The 19,622-nt window shown below is 37.4% G+C and overlaps 1 protein-coding gene across 1 annotated transcript in view; it reads right to left on the minus strand.

The window, feature by feature from the left end:
• Positions 1–19,622, minus strand: part of LOC145984353 (uncharacterized) — a 242,526-nt gene that overhangs the window by 113,176 nt on the left and 109,728 nt on the right. Inside the window, exon 3 of the mRNA XM_083118009.1 lies at positions 16,922–17,041. Within this exon, the coding sequence (XP_082974135.1) occupies positions 16,922–17,041 (120 nt within the window). The remainder of the gene's footprint in view (positions 1–16,921; positions 17,042–19,622) is intronic.

The raw sequence follows: 19,622 nt of genomic DNA on the forward strand, positions 1-19,622 counted from the left end.
TTGTAACGTGCTGGGTGCAGACACTGTGCATCAAAGCACAGTGTTTTCCGATAAGAAGCGGCCTTGAATAGCGTGAGTGAGTCACTTTGATCGCGAGCAAGCTAGACTATCAAGCTTGTCTGCCTTTGAAAACCAAGTCATTTTTTTCACGGTTTCCGAACGCGATTGCTATTGTAGAAGTATATATTCTCTCAAAAGAGCAAGAGAGGAAATTCGACCAATGTTCTCCCGTCGTTTAAAACCAAATATTATCTATTAAACGAAAAGTTCACGATTGTCAATAAACGGTTTAACCTATCTGAGCATAAGGTGAATGTAAATACTAAATTTAATAGAAAGGTTCTCCAAAATTTCTCTTCCACTGTCTACGTAATGTCAGTACCCAGGGGAGGGGCCATGTGGGCCATGCTTCCCCCTCGAACCCTAAAATATTTAAATGTGAACCTATAAATAAATAAATACGAAAATAACATCGTCGATTTTTTAAATGAGTAAAAATTTCAATTTTGCTTTTGTATAAATGAATCTGTTTCTTGGCCAAAAGTCTTCAAGCTGCAATATTGGGTGGTTTTAGTTTTATAATCATTGATGCAAGGCTACCAGACGTCCGATTCACCGATTTAGTCAGGACAGTGCGTTACTTTCAATCCCTGTCCCGACTTTTTCGAACTGCAATCGTGATGCGAAAATGTCTCTTTATTATTGTTTTTTTTTGTTAACTCACAATTAGACATGTTCTTTATTGTATGAATAATTCCTAGTACGCAACATTTAATTTATAAATATATTATTTTCTAAACACAGAATTATCATGACTTTTTAATGGCGCTCGTACTATTTGAACTATTTTGTAATATAATTGGGTCTGGTCCCTCCCTCAAAGAAATCCTGCGTACGGGCCAGGTCTACGTCAATGACAGAAATGCAAGCAATATTCTTATTTATTTTTAACCCAATTAAAGGAAAGTGTAAGCATTTAAAAGAAATAAGAAAGATCATCACTGTTGCTCTTCCTTAGAAATTGTTGTTCTTCGAGAAAGAAAAATTAGAAGGATTTAGTCCAGCACCTTAACACAGTGTCCCACGAGTCTCTCTTGACTAACACTGTCAAATGTGAAGTGATTTTATGAATAAAATTTTCCGCCTGTTTACGTATAACGTTGCACAGATTTGGTAGTTCGCACACGGTGTAATTATTTCGTGTTATCTTACGCAACAGCAAATACATTTCATAAGACTGTTCTGGACACAAGACTTGCATCAGTAAACAAGCATTTTGTCTGTTACAGTATCACAGGAAAAGAACATCGTCCTGTAATGTTCAAGCCTCTAGTTATTTTCCATTAGTAATGTCTAATCACAATAATAAGTTAGAAGAAATAACTCGCATTTTCACAACTACCAATATTCTCGTTTTTAATCACTTCGAAAATTATTTCTCGAAGATATCGGTTATACTACAAGAAAGCAAATCAAAATTAAAGTTAAAGTTCAACTACACGTATACCAAACGACATTTACAATATTGGAGGGACAGAATACTTAAAAAAAATTGTTGTTTCATTCGAAGGTAAAGGCGTGGTGTAGTGTTTCTTCTACCTGGTTTAAGGAGCTAAAGCTTGTAGGGTAGTGGCTACCGTTCAGGATTGTCAATCTGATGGTCGTAGGTTCAAACCCTTCCGGTGGCAGAAAATTTTCGTAAGTTTTAGACATATCCCATTGTGTTCATTGTCCACGCCGTGTGAAACGGAATGATTCAGTTTGGAATTAACGATGGGGGGAGGGGAAATATTGAATTACAAAATCTCCATTTCAACTGACCGAGAAGTGGAGAAAAATTGAATAATTCTTATAAATATTAAAAATTACATTCATTTTTTTAGTGGTGTAATCGCAGGTAAAATCAAAGATCTTACATGGAAGATTTTAATTTGCTCTGAACTCAGCCAAAAGGCATTTCGCACCGATCTAATATATTCTCCAGTACATTTCAAAATGTTATTGAATGTTTCATGTCGATAATTTGACCAATGCATCCATTCTTGACGCTCAGACGATATTTTCTGCAACTACCTCTTCTCTCCAGTTCCTTCTCCTTCTTCTCTCCCCTCTTTCCGTTCTGCTTTTATCTCATATCGCCTTCCCTACTTTTCTCGCATCTTATCTCCATCCCACTCTTCTCCACTCCTCTTATCTCCTTTCCTGTCTTAGAATTCCGACTCCACTGCACTATTCTCTCTTTTTTCGTTCTTCTCTTTTTCTCTCCTTTACTCTACTCTCCACTTCCGTCTTCTCGTCTCCTCCTCTCCTCTTCTCTCGTTTTCCTCCTCTCTTCTCTTCTTTGTTCTTTTTTCCTCATCTCTCCTCGAATCTTTTTCCATTCTCCTCACTACATCTCCTCTCCTCGTCTATCCTATCTTTCTTCTCTCATCTACTTTTCCTCTTCTCCTTTCGCTTTCTCTTTCTCCTCTCTTTTGTAACCTTTCGTTTCCTCTCACCTCTTTTCCTTACTGTAGACTCATCAGCGATGAAATACTAGAAAACCTATTTTTTTCTTTCAGAAAGAATTTTGTCATTTGCGATATAATAGTGATATTTTTAATAATTTTATACAATAATACTTGTTTATATTTCTTTCGCGTATTTTATAAATATCTATTGTGCATGTGGCAACCCTGAAATTGAGCCTAACTCTGCACGCAACCCACCAACGGCTTGTGTAAATTGGGTTGCCTAGTTTAAAATGTCGTTGTCCTAAAACTTTTGAGAGACACTGTATAGCGTCTCTCAAGCCTTAGGACAGCGACATTTTAAACTAGACAACCCAATTTACACCAAGGTGTTGGTGGGTTGCCTATAGAGTTAGGCTCAATTTCAGGGTTGCCACATGCACAATAGATATTGATTGGTTGGTTGATTTGGTGTTTTAAGTCCACTTCATGCACAGTAAGGCTAATCGGAACTGGACCTACAGTTTAAAGTGGGATCCGAACCACTATGTGCCTCCACCGGGTATCGAACCCGGGACCTCTTGATTACAAGGCGACGAAGCTACCACTGCGCCATCTGGGAGGCCCAATAGATATTGACTGATTGATTGATGTAGTTTATTTTAATTCGCTTTTTGTGCATCTTGGCTAATTTGCGAAGATGGGGATGAGTGATGAAATGATGAAATTGATGAATGGACATTCATGAACAACCAAGCCCGAGCGGGATTCGAACCCGGGAACCTTGGCACAATAGATATTTATTAAATACGATAAAGGAATAAAACCAAGTATTATTGTATAAAACTATTAAATATATCAGCAATATCTCGCAAATGACAAAATTATTTCCGAAAGAAAGAAAATCAATTTTCTAGTATTTCATCGCTGATGAGTCTACACAAAGGAAAAGAGGAGAGAGGAAACGAAAGGGAACAAAGGAGAGGAGAAAAGAGAAAGCGGAAGGAGAAGAGGAAAAGTAGATAAGGGTAGAGAAGAGAGGATAAAATAGGATAGGAGAAGTATTGAGGAGATAGGAAAAATGCAAGGGGAGATGAGGAATATGTATCAAAGAGGAGAAGAGAGGAGAAAAACGAAATGAGAGAAGAGGAGAATAGAGGAGGAAAACGAGATGAGAGAAGAGGAGAAGAGAGGAGGAGATGTAAAGTGTGGAGTGGAGAGTGGAGTAAAAGAGATAAAAGAGAAGAACAAAGTGGAGATGAGAAGAGTGCAGTGGAGTCGAAAATAGATGACAGGAGGGGAGAAGATGAATGGAGAAGAGTTGGATGGGCGATATGAGATGAGGCGATATGATATAGAAGCAGAGCAGAAGGAGGGGTGAGAAGAAGGAGATGGAATGGAAAAAAGGAGAGGAGAAGAACAGAAGAGACTGTGGTCGAGACGAGATAAGAGGTGGTTGCAGAAAATATGGTCTCAGCGTCAAGAACTGGTCCATTGATCAAATTATCGACATGAAACATTCAATAACATTTGAAAATGTATTAAAGAATGTATTAGATCGGTGCGAAATGCCTTTTGGCTGAGTTCAGAGCAAGATATAATTTTCCACGTAAGATTAGCGATTTTACCTGCGATTGATTATACCACTAAAAACATGAATGGAATTTTCAAATTTATAAGAATTATCCCATTTTTCTCCACTTCTCAGTTCGTTAAAATAAAGATATTATTCTTTGCCATTTCCCCAGTATCGTTAATTCCAAACACAATCATTACATTTCCCAAGGCGTGGAAAATGAACACAATGGGATTTATCTATAACATACGGAAAGTCTCTACCACCGGAGGGGTTTGAACCTACAACTATCAGGTTGACGATCCTTAACGGTAACCACTACCCTACAAGCTTTCGTTTCCGAAATTATGTAGAAGGATCTGATCAATGTGAAATATACATAGGTGCAACTCCCCTCCTACATGTAATATGCAAAGAATGCTAGATTGTAACAAAGAGAACGAAGGACGTAAACATTTAATTGGAATTTGCACATTATGAAAACTGTCATTCGATATTTGAGCAGGTAGCCTTGCAGTAGCCGTTTCCAGTCAACGTTTCCAAGCAAACGTTTTAAAATACTATCGAATTTTCACTGAGATACGTTTCTTTACTTGATACATGTATGCGAATTACACTCTGTCCACAGCTATCTCTGGAGTAGACGAACGAATACAAGTCTCTGCACAAGTAGTGACGCGAGACTGCTCCATCAATTAACACGTGAGGGGAACAGGATTGCGTGGAGACAGGAAAGCGACTGCAGTTACCAGTCTTTCCAGCAGCGTCCGTGCTCCAGAGATAGATGGGACAGGGTATAGTTAATTGTTTTCGCAAAAGTATCTCTTTGTGCAACCCATTTCATTCTTACTCTCTTACTCGCATGTAAACAAGAAATATGTGGTTAATTTGCATTCAAGATTTAGTTTCACAGTTTCAAACTATTTTGGTGTTCTTTGTGCGTGTCCCTTCATCAATTTTATCTATTCACTTTTCATTCTCATCCTTGTGATTAGCCAAAAGTAAATAACAAAAAAACAAGGGAATGAAGAAAAATATTTTTGAAATAGTTGTCAATAATGAAGCAACCCTTCAGTTTAATTTAGTTTTTCATGGATCTTCTGCCACTACTACGCTGTAATCTCAATTAGTAGCTTACATGTTACACGATGAAACATGTATTACTATCTGAATACTTATTCAATAAGCTTTTTTGGTTGTCAGGAATAATCACTTGAGCTAGTGATCACCTTCGAAGCTTCAGATCCAATTTAAAAATTCGCTTCTGGTCACTTGTAACTTGCTGGGTGCAGGCTGGCCGTGTTATCGTAGCACAGTAATTTGCGATAAGAAGCGGCCTTGAACAGCGAGACTCACGTTTGAACGGCAGCAATTTAGGGTTCCAAGCTTGTATGCCTTTGAAAACCAATTCATTTTGTTCACTGTTTCCGAACGCGATTCCTATCGTAGAAGAATATATATTCTCTCAAAAGAGCTAGAAAGGAAATTCGACCAATGTTCTCCCGTCGTTTAAAAATAAATATTTTCTATGGAACAAAAAGTTCGCGATTTTCAATAACCCAATTAACCTATCGGAGCATGAGGTGGATGTTAATACGTATATTAAAATTTAATGGAAAGATTATCCAAAATTTCAGGTACTTTCACATGCTTTCTTCCACGGTCTACGTCATGCAAAAAAAACGCAATATTTTATTTAATTTTTAACTCAATTAAAATAATGTATAAGAACTTAAAAGCAAGAAAGGGCGGAACAACTGTTGTTCTGCCATAAAAATTGTTGTTCTTCGAGGAAGAAAAATAAGAAGGATTTGATCCAGCACCTTAACACACTGTTCCACTAATCTCTCTTGACTAGCAGGGTCAAATGTGACCTGATTTTATGAATAAAATTTTCCGCCTGTTGACGCATAACGTTTCGCACATTTGGCAGTTTGCAAACGGTGTAATTATTTCGTGTTACCTTACGCAACAGCAAATATATTTCATAAAACTGTTCTGGACAAGATACTTTCGTCAGTTGCAGTATCAAAGGAAGAGACCATCGTCCTGTTGAAGTCTAGATATTTTCCTTTATTAATGTCTAATCAGAAAAGTAAGTTTGAAGAAATAAATCCCATTTTAATTTTCACAAGAGCTACCAATATTCTCATTTTTCCTCATCACTTCGAAAATTATTTCTCGAAGATGGCTTTTATACTATAAGGAAGCAATTCAAAATTACAGTAAAAGTTCAACTAAATGTATATACAACGACATTTACAATATTGGCAATATTGGGGCGACAGAATACTTAAAAAAAATGTTGTTTTCTCGATTGGGGTGCTAGCGGTTGCAGGTTCAATTCTCCTTACGAGGTGACTTTTATATATATATATATTCCTCCTTTTATTAAGCTAAAGCATTGGGACATTATTTGTGATAGCAGTGCCCACGTTGATCTGCATCTGGAATTAATTCAAGAAAAATAAAGAAATAAGTGAATTGACACACGTTCAAAGATATATTTTCACATAGAAAATAAAGGAATTATGATACTCTGACGATAATTACATACGGATTCAAAAACATTGACAAAAATTAATGAAATTAATTATTTATGCTTTTCCTAATTAAAAACATCCTTCTTTCCACTCGAGTTAAATGCAAGGCTACCTGCTCAAATATCGAATGAACAGTTTTCATAATGTGCAAATTCCAATTAAATGTTTACGTCCTTCGTTCTCTTTGTTACAATCAAGCATTCTTTGCACATTACATGTAGGAGGGGAGTTGCACCTATGTATATTTCACATTGATCAGATCCTTCTACATAATTTCGGAAACGAAAGCTTGTAGGGTAGTTGTTACCGTTAAGGATCGTCAACTTGATGCTCGTAGGTTCAAACCCCTCCGGTGGTAGAGATTTTTCGTAAGTTTTAGACATATCCGATTGTGTTCATTGTCCACGCCGTGTGAAATGTAATGATTGTGTTTGGACCTAACGATGGGGAAATATTAAACATCATCACCTCCGTTTCAACGAACTGAGAAGTGGAAAAAATTTGGATAATCCTTATAAATATGAAATTCCATTCATGTTTTAGTGGTATAATCGCAGGTAAAATCGCAAATCTTACGTGGAAAATTATATCTTGCTCTGAACTCAGCCAAAAGGCATTTCGCACAGATCTAATACATTCTCTAATACGTTTTCAAATGTTATTGAATGTTTCATGTTTAATTTGATCAATGGACCAGTTCTTGAGGCTGAGACCATATTTTCTGCAACTACTTCTTATCTCGTCTCGCCCACAGTCTCTTCTGTTCTTCTCCTCTCCTTCTCCTTGCTTAATTCTCCTCTCAATCTCCTTCTTCTCACCCCTCCTTCTGCTCTTCTTCTATATCATATCGCCTCCCCTTCTGTTCTCGCCTCTTCTCTCCATCCCATTCTTCTCCACTCCTCTTATCTCCTCCTGTCTTCGATTTCCGACTCCACTGCACTCTTCTCATCTCCTCTTCGTTCTTCTCTTGTATCTCCTTAACTCTGCTCTCCATTACCCTCTTCTCTCCAAACTCCTCTTCTCCCATCTCGGTTTCCCCCCTCTCTTCTCCTCATTGCTCCATAATCCTCTTCTCTCCTCGTATCTTTTTCCTTTTTTCTTACTACTTTATCCTCTCTTATCCTTTCTTTTCTTCCCTCGTCTAATTTTCCTTTCCTCCTTTCGCTTTCTCCTCTCCTTTGTTCCCTTTCGTTTCCTCTCTCCTGTTTTCCTATGTGTAGACTCATCAGCGATGAAATATTAGAAAATCGATTTTCTTTCTTTCGGAAAGAATTTTTTCATTAGCGAAATAATTCTGATAATTGTATGCAATAATACTTGGTTTTATTCCTTTCGTGTATTTCATAAATATCTACTGTGCATGTGGCCACCCTGAAATTGAGCGTAAGTCTACACTCCACCCACCAATGCCTTGTGTAATTGGGTTGCTTTGTTTAAAATGTCGCTGTCCTAAGACTTTTGAGAGACGCTGTACAGCTCACCGCTCACGAGAAGATCCCCAAACGAGGGTAGACAGGGAGCGGGTGTGAAGGAAAGGACCGGTCCATTTGCAGATTTTAGGGGTAGCAGAAAGCCTTCCGCTGCGGCTTTTCGAAGTGCGTGGGAGTTGATTTGCGTCAATCACGTAGAGCTTGTCAGTGGCCAGAATACTTTTGTATTGCTTATCCTGTGCATTATTTAGACTGTATTTCAAAGAATTTTAAAAGAATATACGGCTACGGCTTTAGGGTTACCAGATGACAAACTTTAAAAAAGAAGGCATTTTTAGATTGCAAAATGTAGTTAACTTTAGACGAAGACACATGTTTTGTGCTTACTGGTGTTTTGGTGGGCTTATAGATCACACACCCCTGTAAAATAATTTTACACCTTTTCCGTATAACTAATAATAGGCCTCATTGTAGGCAAATGTCTTAATATTCTAATATTTATTCACTCAATGGTCCTAATATTATACGGTTGTGAAGCTTGGTCTCTTACTTTAAAAAAATAGCATAAATTGACATTCTGCCTCGGAGTTTTTTCTTCCAGGCCTAAAGTCAGGAAACCGTTTTTGTAAGACGTCACTAAAAACACATTTGCATTTTGGCATGGTTCAGATCGCTGATCGACAGAATTTCACTTCTCCACTGCCATGTAACAAGAGTACGGCAGTTAAAAGATACTGTTTATTTCTGAATTCTGTCACGAAACTTAAATCAAAGTAGGCCGCGGCGAATTGCATATTCTTACCTATTGTCAGAAACTTGCTGCTCACCAAGAGCCGCGGTAGATGTCACAAATGGTTTGAAATCAAAACCTCACGCGGCGCGGCGGTGACAACAGAAGAAAAGGAAAGGTCCAACAATTTTTCTTTGTTGCAAGAAAAGTTTATTTTCTTTGCGCTTGCAACTGAGAGTGTTGTATTTGTTTACTTTGAAATTGAAAACGGAAGCAATATTAACAATTGTTTACAAATAACATTTTGTTACTAATCTTGAAGTTAAGCAGCTGTCTATACCCCAAAAAATAGGATATTTCAGAATTTTCCTAAAAACCCGCCCGGAGCATTTTTAGTACCCGAAAAACAGGATTTGTCCGGGTAAAAGAGAACTTCTGGTAACCCTAAACGACTTGCGTCGCTGCACTGGTTACAGCGAGCCCACATGTGTTTTTCACTCAGGGTGCAAACCCCCGACCCTAATAGTGGAGTCGCCTGCTGCTACGTCACTTCACTTCCTTCATGGATCTTCTCCTGAGCGGTCAGCTGTACCAGGGTGGATAAAAATAATGATTCTTATTTTAGAAATCATTTGGTTGATTTTTTTATTTAAATCGGATTTTTTAAAATTTTAATAGAGTTTTTATTTAAAAAAAAACATTCCTAAAATTGCTGGTGTGGCTTTTGGCACCATACATATAGATATGTCTTTTTTTATAGAAAGTTTTTCTAGTACACACCTCTGTAAAATATTTGATCAGTTTGATTAAAGCAAATAAAAAAAATGGAAATGTTTGTTGAGTGTATTTATGAACTGTAATACATAATTTCAGTAACATTTCTTCCAGTGAAAATAAAACATTCTGGATGTACTCTATAATTGTAACTTAAAATATTGTTTAAAGTCTTTGCAGCTGAAGTTTGGCAATCTCTTTAATGATATTTGCAAAATATCAGCTACCATGTTTATTTACAGTTTAATGACAGTGACACTGTTTACAGTTTAACATGATTAGTATTTTGTATATTTTTCTACACATAATGTTTGCTATTTTTGCCTATAAAAATTACTTAATTTTAAATCAAGAGAATTTAAGTGTGTTTACAGTTTACATATTAAATTTCCTTTCGTTGAGCTTCACCCCATCAGTACATATATTTTGTTTCCTTCCTTTTCCTTTCTTAGAGCCTAATAAACACTATTATATGATTACGAGATTAATGTACTTGCACCAAAAGTGATTCTGATATCTACAAAATCCTTATGTACATTATTCTATAAATTATTTATTTAAAGTGATTGAAATCGCAATTTAAATCAACCTGATTTAAATCAATCTCTTGCCTTCTACCGATTGCCTCGCGTTCTTTTATATTCCCCCTTTCGAGAGTTTCTCCGATGCTTTGGAGTTCACTTCAGTCAAGCAGGAAGTCATTAATTTCGCCAAGTATGAAGATTTTCATCAAGATGAATGAAGTTCGGAGAATCGGAACGAAACATTGCTCTGGGCATTTAGTACCCTTGAAATAGGTTGCCTAATGGCTGTTCTTGTTGTCTCGTAATCAGAAGGGCCTGTAAGATTCACTGAGACTCTTATCGAACACGTTGCAGTCCCAATTAGAGTCATTAAGTAACGAAATTTCACGTATAATCCACAAAATATAAATGTGTGTTTATTTCTGGAGTCTAGTTCGCTGCACTTTTTGACACTAGGTGTAGTGCAGGTGTATCCTGGTGGGAGATGACGATCAACCAAGTAGACGAATAGCAGTGTTCAAGTTCAGAAGATTCAACAAATGCCTGTCTGCTGCTTTAAACGTTCATTTGACTAGTTAGCACGCACCACGTGATCATACACCACACACAACACCGGTCCAGAACGTAGTGCAAACGGTGCAGACACCAAACACACTACTTGACACCAAATCAACGAAGTAGAAGAGTCGGTGTTGCACCGTGTAACCAACTACGCGCGAGTGCAGAGAAAGTCAAAATGTGCAGCGAACTATACGGGGCTTAATTCTGATAGAAATGTGCTTTGAAGCCAGTCGTTCCGAGACTGAAACATGACAAACGTGTCCAGGTTGTGGGACAGCTCTTCTGCCACTTATTTCGTTAGACGGTCATCACTCCTCGTCGAGGCCATTCAATGGATACAGATTGATTGGTTTTATTTTACTTCCCTTTTCTGCCTCGTTGGCTAATCGCAAAGATGAGGATAAGTGATGGCATGATGAAATTGATGAAGGGACACTCACAAAAACACCCATGCCGGGATTTGAACCCGGACCTCTGGCGCTTTGACCCCCAGGATTGCCCCCAGGTACCCATTGATTTGAGGCTGGGCGAGCCCCATATGCGGGGAAAAGGCAGCAAAACTTTAAAATGAGTATCAAAATTGCGCTGTATAAATTACACAGTACTACTAAATTCGTCGACTGTACACGCGTGCAATAACTTGTTTACAAAAAAACGTGCACTGCATATATATTTCTCTACGTTTCTACCTCGACACACATGAGAAATGAAGAAGTTTATCAGTAGCCAGATGTCGCATAATATTTGCTTATCTTGGCCAGAACTCAGGATTACATGGAAACCAACAGCCTGCGTCCTTCCGCTCAATTCAGAAACATTATCTTCAAGTTAAGTACAATCAAAATTGCTATAATCGGTGACGTCGATACCGACGTTGCCATTTCAGAAATTTGCTTTAGAAATATCCATGATTGATATTTCTTCTATTTTAGTTCAAGATTTCCCTCACATAAAAGAAAACCTACATTTCTGGGTTATTTGTCAACGATCTCAACAATGTTCTGATCTTCTAATATTCCAAAAAGCACGCGTGCGCAATCATTCAACTTTTCTCTCTCACGCATACATACTTGATAGAGTTTTTTTTCTTTTAAGTCCACTTTTTGCACAGATAGGCTAATTGGGACTGGACCTACAGTTTAAAGTGGGATCCGAACCACCATGTACCTCCACCGAATATCGAAACCGGGGACCCCTTGATTACAAAGCGACGATGTTACTACTACGTCATTTGGTAGGCCCTCACACATACATGCATGCAAACATACACAAACAGAGAGAAAGAGAAAGACAAGGTTATTTACATAGAATCCAAGCATGATATTGATGTTCTGTCTCGGCAGAAATACACAGTCCGTCCAGTGGGAAAGGTGACTGATTTTTTTTTGCCACGGAACCACCACATACGTAGCAACACATTTCGACTTTCTTTCGGCAAAGTCGCAAAGCATTAGTGTCAACGGTCGACGCATACGGATCTTGTGACAGACAGTACCTGCTGAACGACGGTCGGAAACGGAGCAATGTGCCAACATTAAATTCTGTTTCAAATTGGGTAAAAGTTCAACAGAGACGTTTCAAATGATTTGAACTGTTTACGGTAGTGAGGCATTGAGCCGTAACAATGTGTTTAAGTGATATGCAAGATTTTGTGAGGAGAGCATTGAAGACGATCCGCGACCAGGACCGTCAGTGACTGTGCAAACTGACGAAAACGTCCAAAAAGTGGCGGAGATAGTACGCAAGGATCATTGTGCATCTGCAAAGCTCATCGAGGATCTCACTGGAATATCGAAGTCGTCATTCTAACCGAAAATTTGGGCAAACGGAAGGTCTGTGCGCGGTTTGTGCCACACACACTCAGTGACCAACAAAAACATTGCTGAGTGGAACACTGCAAAGACATGAAACAAGCAGCTGATGTGGATCCAGGATTCATGTCAAGCATTGTAACAGGTGATGAAACACGGTGCTTTCAGTACGAACCACTCACAAAGCGAACATGGAATGGAAGGGTCCAGGCTCTCCAAAACCGAAGAAAGTGCGCATGCAGAAGATCCGAATCAAAACTGTTTTCTTCGATTCCAAAGGCATTATCCACAAGGAATTCACTCCAGAGGGTCACACTACTGTGAACGCTGAGTATTACGTGGGTGTTTTGCATCGTCTATTGACCAGGATTCGTAGAGTTCGGCCTGAATATCGGGAACAAGGCTCATGGTCTCTGTTGCACGACAATGCACCCTTGCACAAGAGCAGGTTGGTTCGCCAGTTTTTGGCCAAGAGAGGGATAGTGGAGCTCGATCACACCCCATATTCTCCAGATTTAGCTCCATGCAACTTCTGTCTATTTCCAAAACTGAAATTGTCGTTGAAAGGAAGCCGTTTCGACACCATTCCAGACATCCAAAAGGCTTCGACCGTGATTTTGGATACAATTCCGAAAAATGAGTACCAAGACTGCTTCACAAAGTTATACAACCGATTCAGTGTGTATTGACTCACAAGGTGTCTGTTTTGATTAAACGTTATTCTGCCCGACCCTGTGGCCGAGTGGTTAGCACATCGCGCTGCGACGCCAAGGGTCCCGGGTTCGAATCCCGGTCGGGCTTGGTTGTTTGTGAATGTCCATTCATCAATTTCATCATTTCATCACTCATCCCCATCTTCGCAAATTAGCCAAGAGGCACAAAACGCGAAGTAAAATAAACTAAATCAAATCAAAATCAAACGTTATTGTAAACTACCAGTCTTGGCTTTCATTTATCATTAGTCACCTTTCCCACTGGACGGATTGTGTATAAGTACGTAAGAGAGAGAAAAAACAAACTGTGGTTGTGGACCCTGCAGTGTCACCACTTCGAAACGGAATATAATAGGATTCTTCTAATGTGTACTCACAGTTCTCGCAAGCTATGTCGTAAATAAAGTCTATTATACTTCTCTATTATCCGTCACAAACCTACATTTTACTGATTGTATAATTGATAATATTGGTGGTACAATTTATGGTACATGATCATAAGTTGTGCCACTATGCATCTTTACACTTTTTGCATCATAGACTTTACATGGTAACACATTATGTTTTTCTCTTAAACTCGTATGAACATGATTAAAGAACAGGATTTTGCTTATCTGCTACAGAATCCATGTATATGTACAACATTTGTGTATTCACAAAATTTTATATGTCAGTGTCATAATATGTATTCTTTTGCATTCACTCAATATATTCATTCCATGTATTCTATTCTATTATGTATTGAATTGCAATTCATTCCATGAACTCAGTGGCGTACGCAAGGGGGGGGGTTACCGGGTTTAAACCCCCCCCCCCCCTTGAGCTTTTGAAATATTATGGAATATGCTGTAGAAAAAAAATGGCTAATTTATCACAGTCAAAGATCTGCGACAGTAATAATAATAATAATAATAATAATAATAATTTGAATTATTATTCCCATGCAGCATGAAGAAAAAAAAACATTCCAAACACAATCTAAGCGGCAGCAAATTTCAATTTTGCAATTTTTTTTTGCAAAATGACGCGCAGTGACTCTCGCGAGAATTGTGAAAATTCCTTGCTTCGTCGCTGTGTGCCGACCTTATTGCAAACGTTCTTCTCTGTACTGATTTCGCAACCCCTTGTGAACTCTCAAGTGATGCTGAGTCTACATCCACATCATTAAATAATGTTGAAGAAGTGCTTTGTGAATCACCTAGAAGTGATAAATGTGTTGGAATGTCTATAAACTTACTTTTCAACGAACACATAGACTCAGTGGAATTTAGCAACATGTATTCTCGCGCTTCATCATCATCCTGGGCGAGTTCCATAGGTAAAGGTAATGTAAATTCCCCCGTGCATATAGCACCGTGCCATGAAGGCACACGTAGTGGTGTGGTGGGCCCCAAAGATTCTTGATCTCGAACTATTTTGCAGGTGATGTGATCAGCACCATGCTCCGGCAGCCTTCATCCACCAGGGTTGCTCTCAGGTACCCATTGCTATGAGGCTGGGTGCGGAGACAAGGCTGGATAAATTCCAACCAGTTCCGGGAATCGAACCCGGATATCCCACGAAGTTGTCAGACTAGACCAGCGCGTCTCCTTGAATGAGTTTCATATTTCGATTATTTCAATAAATTTAATATATTTGCGTGTTTTTATGGATTTTCTTCACACTTAAAATGTCTCACTTATCATATACAAATAACCGTTGACTAGACAATTATTTTGTAACAAAGAAACAAAAGAAATGTAATTTTGTTCTATTTCTGTCATAAATAGCAGCTGCATTAATAATAATTATTAGTAGTAATTAAATTAATTATAATAATAATTAATTAATTAATTATTATTAATTAATTAAATAAAGTATAATAAAACAATGGTAATGTGAATTTTTAGAAAGTTTTCGAAATAACACCCCCCTTGATGAAATCCTGCGTACGCTACTGCATGAACTAGTGTACTTTATGCATCATATAAATCCACAAGAAAAAACTCAATTAAGTTGTAGTGAAATGTAATCCAAAGAAACATGACGAAACCATGAATGTACTCATTCTAAAGGTAAATAAAATTATCTATCCATCAAAATCTAAAAAAAATATACAAGTGGTTCAATTTAAGAGACTTCCTCCTGCTACCTGGTTGCAGTAGCTTCCAAATTTTGGAAGAACAAACTGGAAGCGCCTAGCTCTATGCTTGATAATTTTAATTGATTGATTCATTTGGTGTTTTAAGTCCACTTTATGCACAGTAAGGATAATCGGGACTGGACCTACAGTTTAAAGTGGAATTCGAACCACTATGTGCCTCCGTAGGGTATCGAACCCGGGACCCCTTGACTACAAGGCAACGACGCTACCACTGCGCCATCGGGGATGCCCTCTTGATAATTTTAAACTTCTCTTTCTAACATCATGTGCATGAAAGATAACCACAAGTCTACTACTACATGTTCAAATCACGATTGTTTGGCCAATATTTTTTGCACACTTTTTCCCTTTCAGAAAAGGTCTTTGTGGCCTTTGTTATTGCATGAAAATCCTCTGGGTTTAAATATCCCCAAGAGTCTTCATTCAGACGTTGCCAGGGATACTGCAATCATCACTGTGAACACAATTACTATATATGTCTCACAATGTTTCCATATATAGGTCACTTACTCCTCTGTACATGTGCAATATAATTGAAGCATGTTGAATGGAGTGCCTTGTCAACTCCCACTGGCTCTAGGGAAATGAGTAAAATGCTGGATGTGCAAGAGGAAACAAAAACTTTGTCATTCCGATAACATATACATGTTTCCATGGTTTTGTAGTCAATATGGCTTACATTGTGTACTGATGAATAAATAGACTGATACACCACTGTGGTAAGATGAGCTGCATATGTAAGGGTCAGAAATATTTGTGGAGCTCACAACAATGTACACATTATTCACATCACCAAATCATCATCTATAAAGTCAACTTTCAAGACCTCAAGGTGGAAAAAAGTTATGCAATCAAGTTTCTGTGCACTTAAATGGTTTCATACACTAGCAACTAAAATTCCGTCTACCGTGGGATATCGTTTAAGATAGAGCACTTATTCCAGAAAGACTTCTGTGTTTCTATTAGTTATTTTATTCCACTCTCGTCGTCGTGCTATAAGCCAAAGTCATCGTTTAAGTTATGTAATCTGTACGTATATCCATACCTTCAATTTTTCGTAGAGCGCCAAATAACAATAAAGCAATTGCCTAATAACACAAATAATTTTATCGTCACCGATGTTCTAAGCACTTAAAAATATAACAAAGTGATTTCCACTTGCATATCCACTGTATTTTTTTTATCATTTTCTGTGAAAATGCCAAATTTCTTACCCGATTAGTAAAATAGTTCGATGTCAAGTAACACTTTTATTTTGATTTTAAAATTTTGTATCCTTAAAACATCCTTAAAGGCTGCTAAGAATGTGAAAATGCAATTCTACGTCAAACTTTCGAAATCGAAGATCAGAAACCAAAATTATAATTAGTTCAGTGAAGGTCCTCCAGGCAAAATACACCTGTAAATTTACATCTATTAATATTTCCAAACCACATACGCTTAAATGTAGAAGAGTGAACAATTCTTGGTTCGTCAAAAGGTGTAGCGAGTTCACCTTTTAGGAGACATTGAAATTTCAAACCCTCTTCCAACTGCATTATGACAGTCTAACGAAGCTCTGGCACCTGGAGCTACAAAATCTTAAAATCAATCAATATATAAATCTAATTTAGGATATTAGCTTTTTCTATAACTTCAAATTTCCGTCACCAATTAAATACAGTACCTGTGATATCATCCAAATCCTCAAATGAAGCGTTGATGTAGTGAACTCCTTGATAATGTTCTGGTACAACTTCATAGTTCCATCTTGGATCATCGCGCCACTCGGTTCTGTAATTACAATCTGAAATAGATATAATATGTGATGTTAGTTACCATAAATAAAAATACTATTTTCTTTTTTGTCTAAATCTAGAATTGATAATGATTGGTCACATTGAAATTTTTCTAACACTTAATGAACTAATATTTGGGTTTGTAAGAGATTTGACTTTCTATTGTCATTATCTTTAATATGAGATGGAGCTACACAGTTCATTTACAAAATGAAAATCGTATCCGCTGACGAGATTCAAATTAAATCCTAGTTACATAACTTTAGATTCTTCTTTTCTTGAACGTTCATATTTGTTTTCTTCTCATTTACGAGCTAGAAATCATTGCAGATATTTCTACTCCGATTCCAATTACTCCAATTAGTATATTCCTTGCTGGTAAGTAATTAGATCTTCTAATAAAATTCTCTGCAGACAATATATTTCCATCTCCTTTCGCTGTAAACAAAAGTTATAAGCAGCCTCCCCACATTTTATATTACAGGGCTATTGTATTGATTCTTCAACGAAGGATTAATTTTCTCTCCGTTTCTTTTAAGCAATTTTGTCCTCGTGTGCCAGAACAACACGGTGCGTAAGCCCTTTATGAGACTTCTAGAACAGTTTTAAAGATCAAGTTCTATATGGGCGAATGGAAATTTTATTGCGTTCAAATTTCTCATCTCAAATTAATATTGGAATTGCATTTGCTGAAAGCATTTCCACCATTATGTCCAGTTCTTTCATAAATATAATTCTTCTCTTCTTTCAGCTACATTTCCGGTGCAAAATATTGGCAGCACATTTGAAAAGACTAGGCCTCCGTGGCCGAGCTCGAGCTTCGTTGTCGACTTGCAATATCTCCATCAAAGGTTCCGGCGTTCGAGTCCCGCCCAAGGCATAGATGTTCCTTTGCGAGTGTCCTTCTATAAATCTCTTACAGTCACCATTCATGTCGCCATTAGTATAAAGTGTAGGGGAGGGAGTGATGTAAAAATAAGAAAAATACATAAAATACAAAAAATCACATAGGATCCTCACTTGTTGAATTATTCCCTGGTGTAGGTTATTTTCATTTAAACCTATTTAACTATATACAGTGGGGTGCCCAGGGGATTAGTGGGGATGATAACCCACTTAGACCAGCTTCCTTCCCAAAACGTTAAATATAAGAAAATATGTCAACATATAGTACTAACTCCTTTAAAAGAAACATTCCACCCCCTCCCCTTACCTCACATCTCCCACTCACGTAAGTCACATGCTTAAAATATCAAAGGATTGGTCTTCATGTAAGTGATATACGATCACTTTTGAGGCGTACATAAGTAAAGTTCTGTGTCTTTTAGAATTTTGCTCATCATTTGATTTTGAAATTGTATTAAATAATAAAACTTTTTTAATTACTGTCATTTCACTCTCATCTACTTCATGAAAAGAGAAGAAATAGGGCACGTTAAAGAGTATAAACTTGATTTGAAATTTTAATCGTTTTAAATGAATTATCACAACAATCAAAATTTGAGTTTCACATTTGTCAGGCGCTTCTAATGCAATATTGTCCGCTGGTTTGGGCCTTTGCCTTACACATGTTAACTGTTAGCGACCAATCGCAAGACGTTATCATCATACATTATATAGTACAGTCAAATTAGGCATTTTTGGAGGCAAACCTGGACATTCAAAAAAATGAAACGAAACTTGCTGCAACATGTAGTACTACCTGAGTTGTATTTCTCACAAAAAGTCCCAAAGAATACCGTTGCGGGTTTCGGAGATATGACGTCATCAATATGGCCGCCGTCAGAATTTGTAGTGCAATCTTTATACGCGTATAACTTCTCACAAGATAGAGATAAAACCTTCGCTTTTGCTCCAAATGAGAAAAAATCGATTGGTCAATTTATCGAATAAAATCTATTATATGTACTGGATACAATGTCTGAAATATAGTAACAAAAATGGAGAAAATTAGATTTTTCATTACCTGTTTTATAGGTTTTTCGTAAATTACTTAGTAATTATAAAGTACTATTAAACATTCTGACATTATAATTGTAGAGCGTTTTAAGTACTTTACAACGGTACCTGGCCCTTTTGTCTACCATTCACCATAAGGAAGTTGTTTGATTTAATGTAGTGGTTGTTTGCTAGCTGATATACTGCCCTGCTAGTGCTGTTGAAACATAAGGAAAAGTGGTAGATTATTTCACTTCTGGCGGAGAACATTATCTTTGGGGAGGGCATAGTACATTTCTTCCTGAATGTAAAACGCTCAAGACCACTAGTTTTTAATCTCTCGTTCGTCTGTAATGACGTCATCATAATGACGGCCATGACGAATATTTTCATTCCTGGATTCTGTTACTCCATGAAAGTTATGTATCATTCATGGCATCTTGTTTTCATGCAAGATTCACTTTGAAACTCTATTATAAAAGTTAGAAATTTAAAAGACCCACCTTATCATATAACATTAAATATGGTGGTCAATATGACCGCCAAAATGTAAAAATAAGCATTTCACCCATATGATCAGGTTTTGAATCATTTACTGTGTTTTGGAGGTTCCAGAATTCAACGGTGGCACCAAAATTAGTGCCCGACTGA

Source organism: Lepisma saccharinum, chromosome 2, assembly GCF_977018435.1.
Source record: "Lepisma saccharinum chromosome 2, izLepSacc3.1, whole genome shotgun sequence".
Lineage (NCBI taxonomy): Eukaryota > Metazoa > Arthropoda > Insecta > Zygentoma > Lepismatidae > Lepisma > Lepisma saccharinum.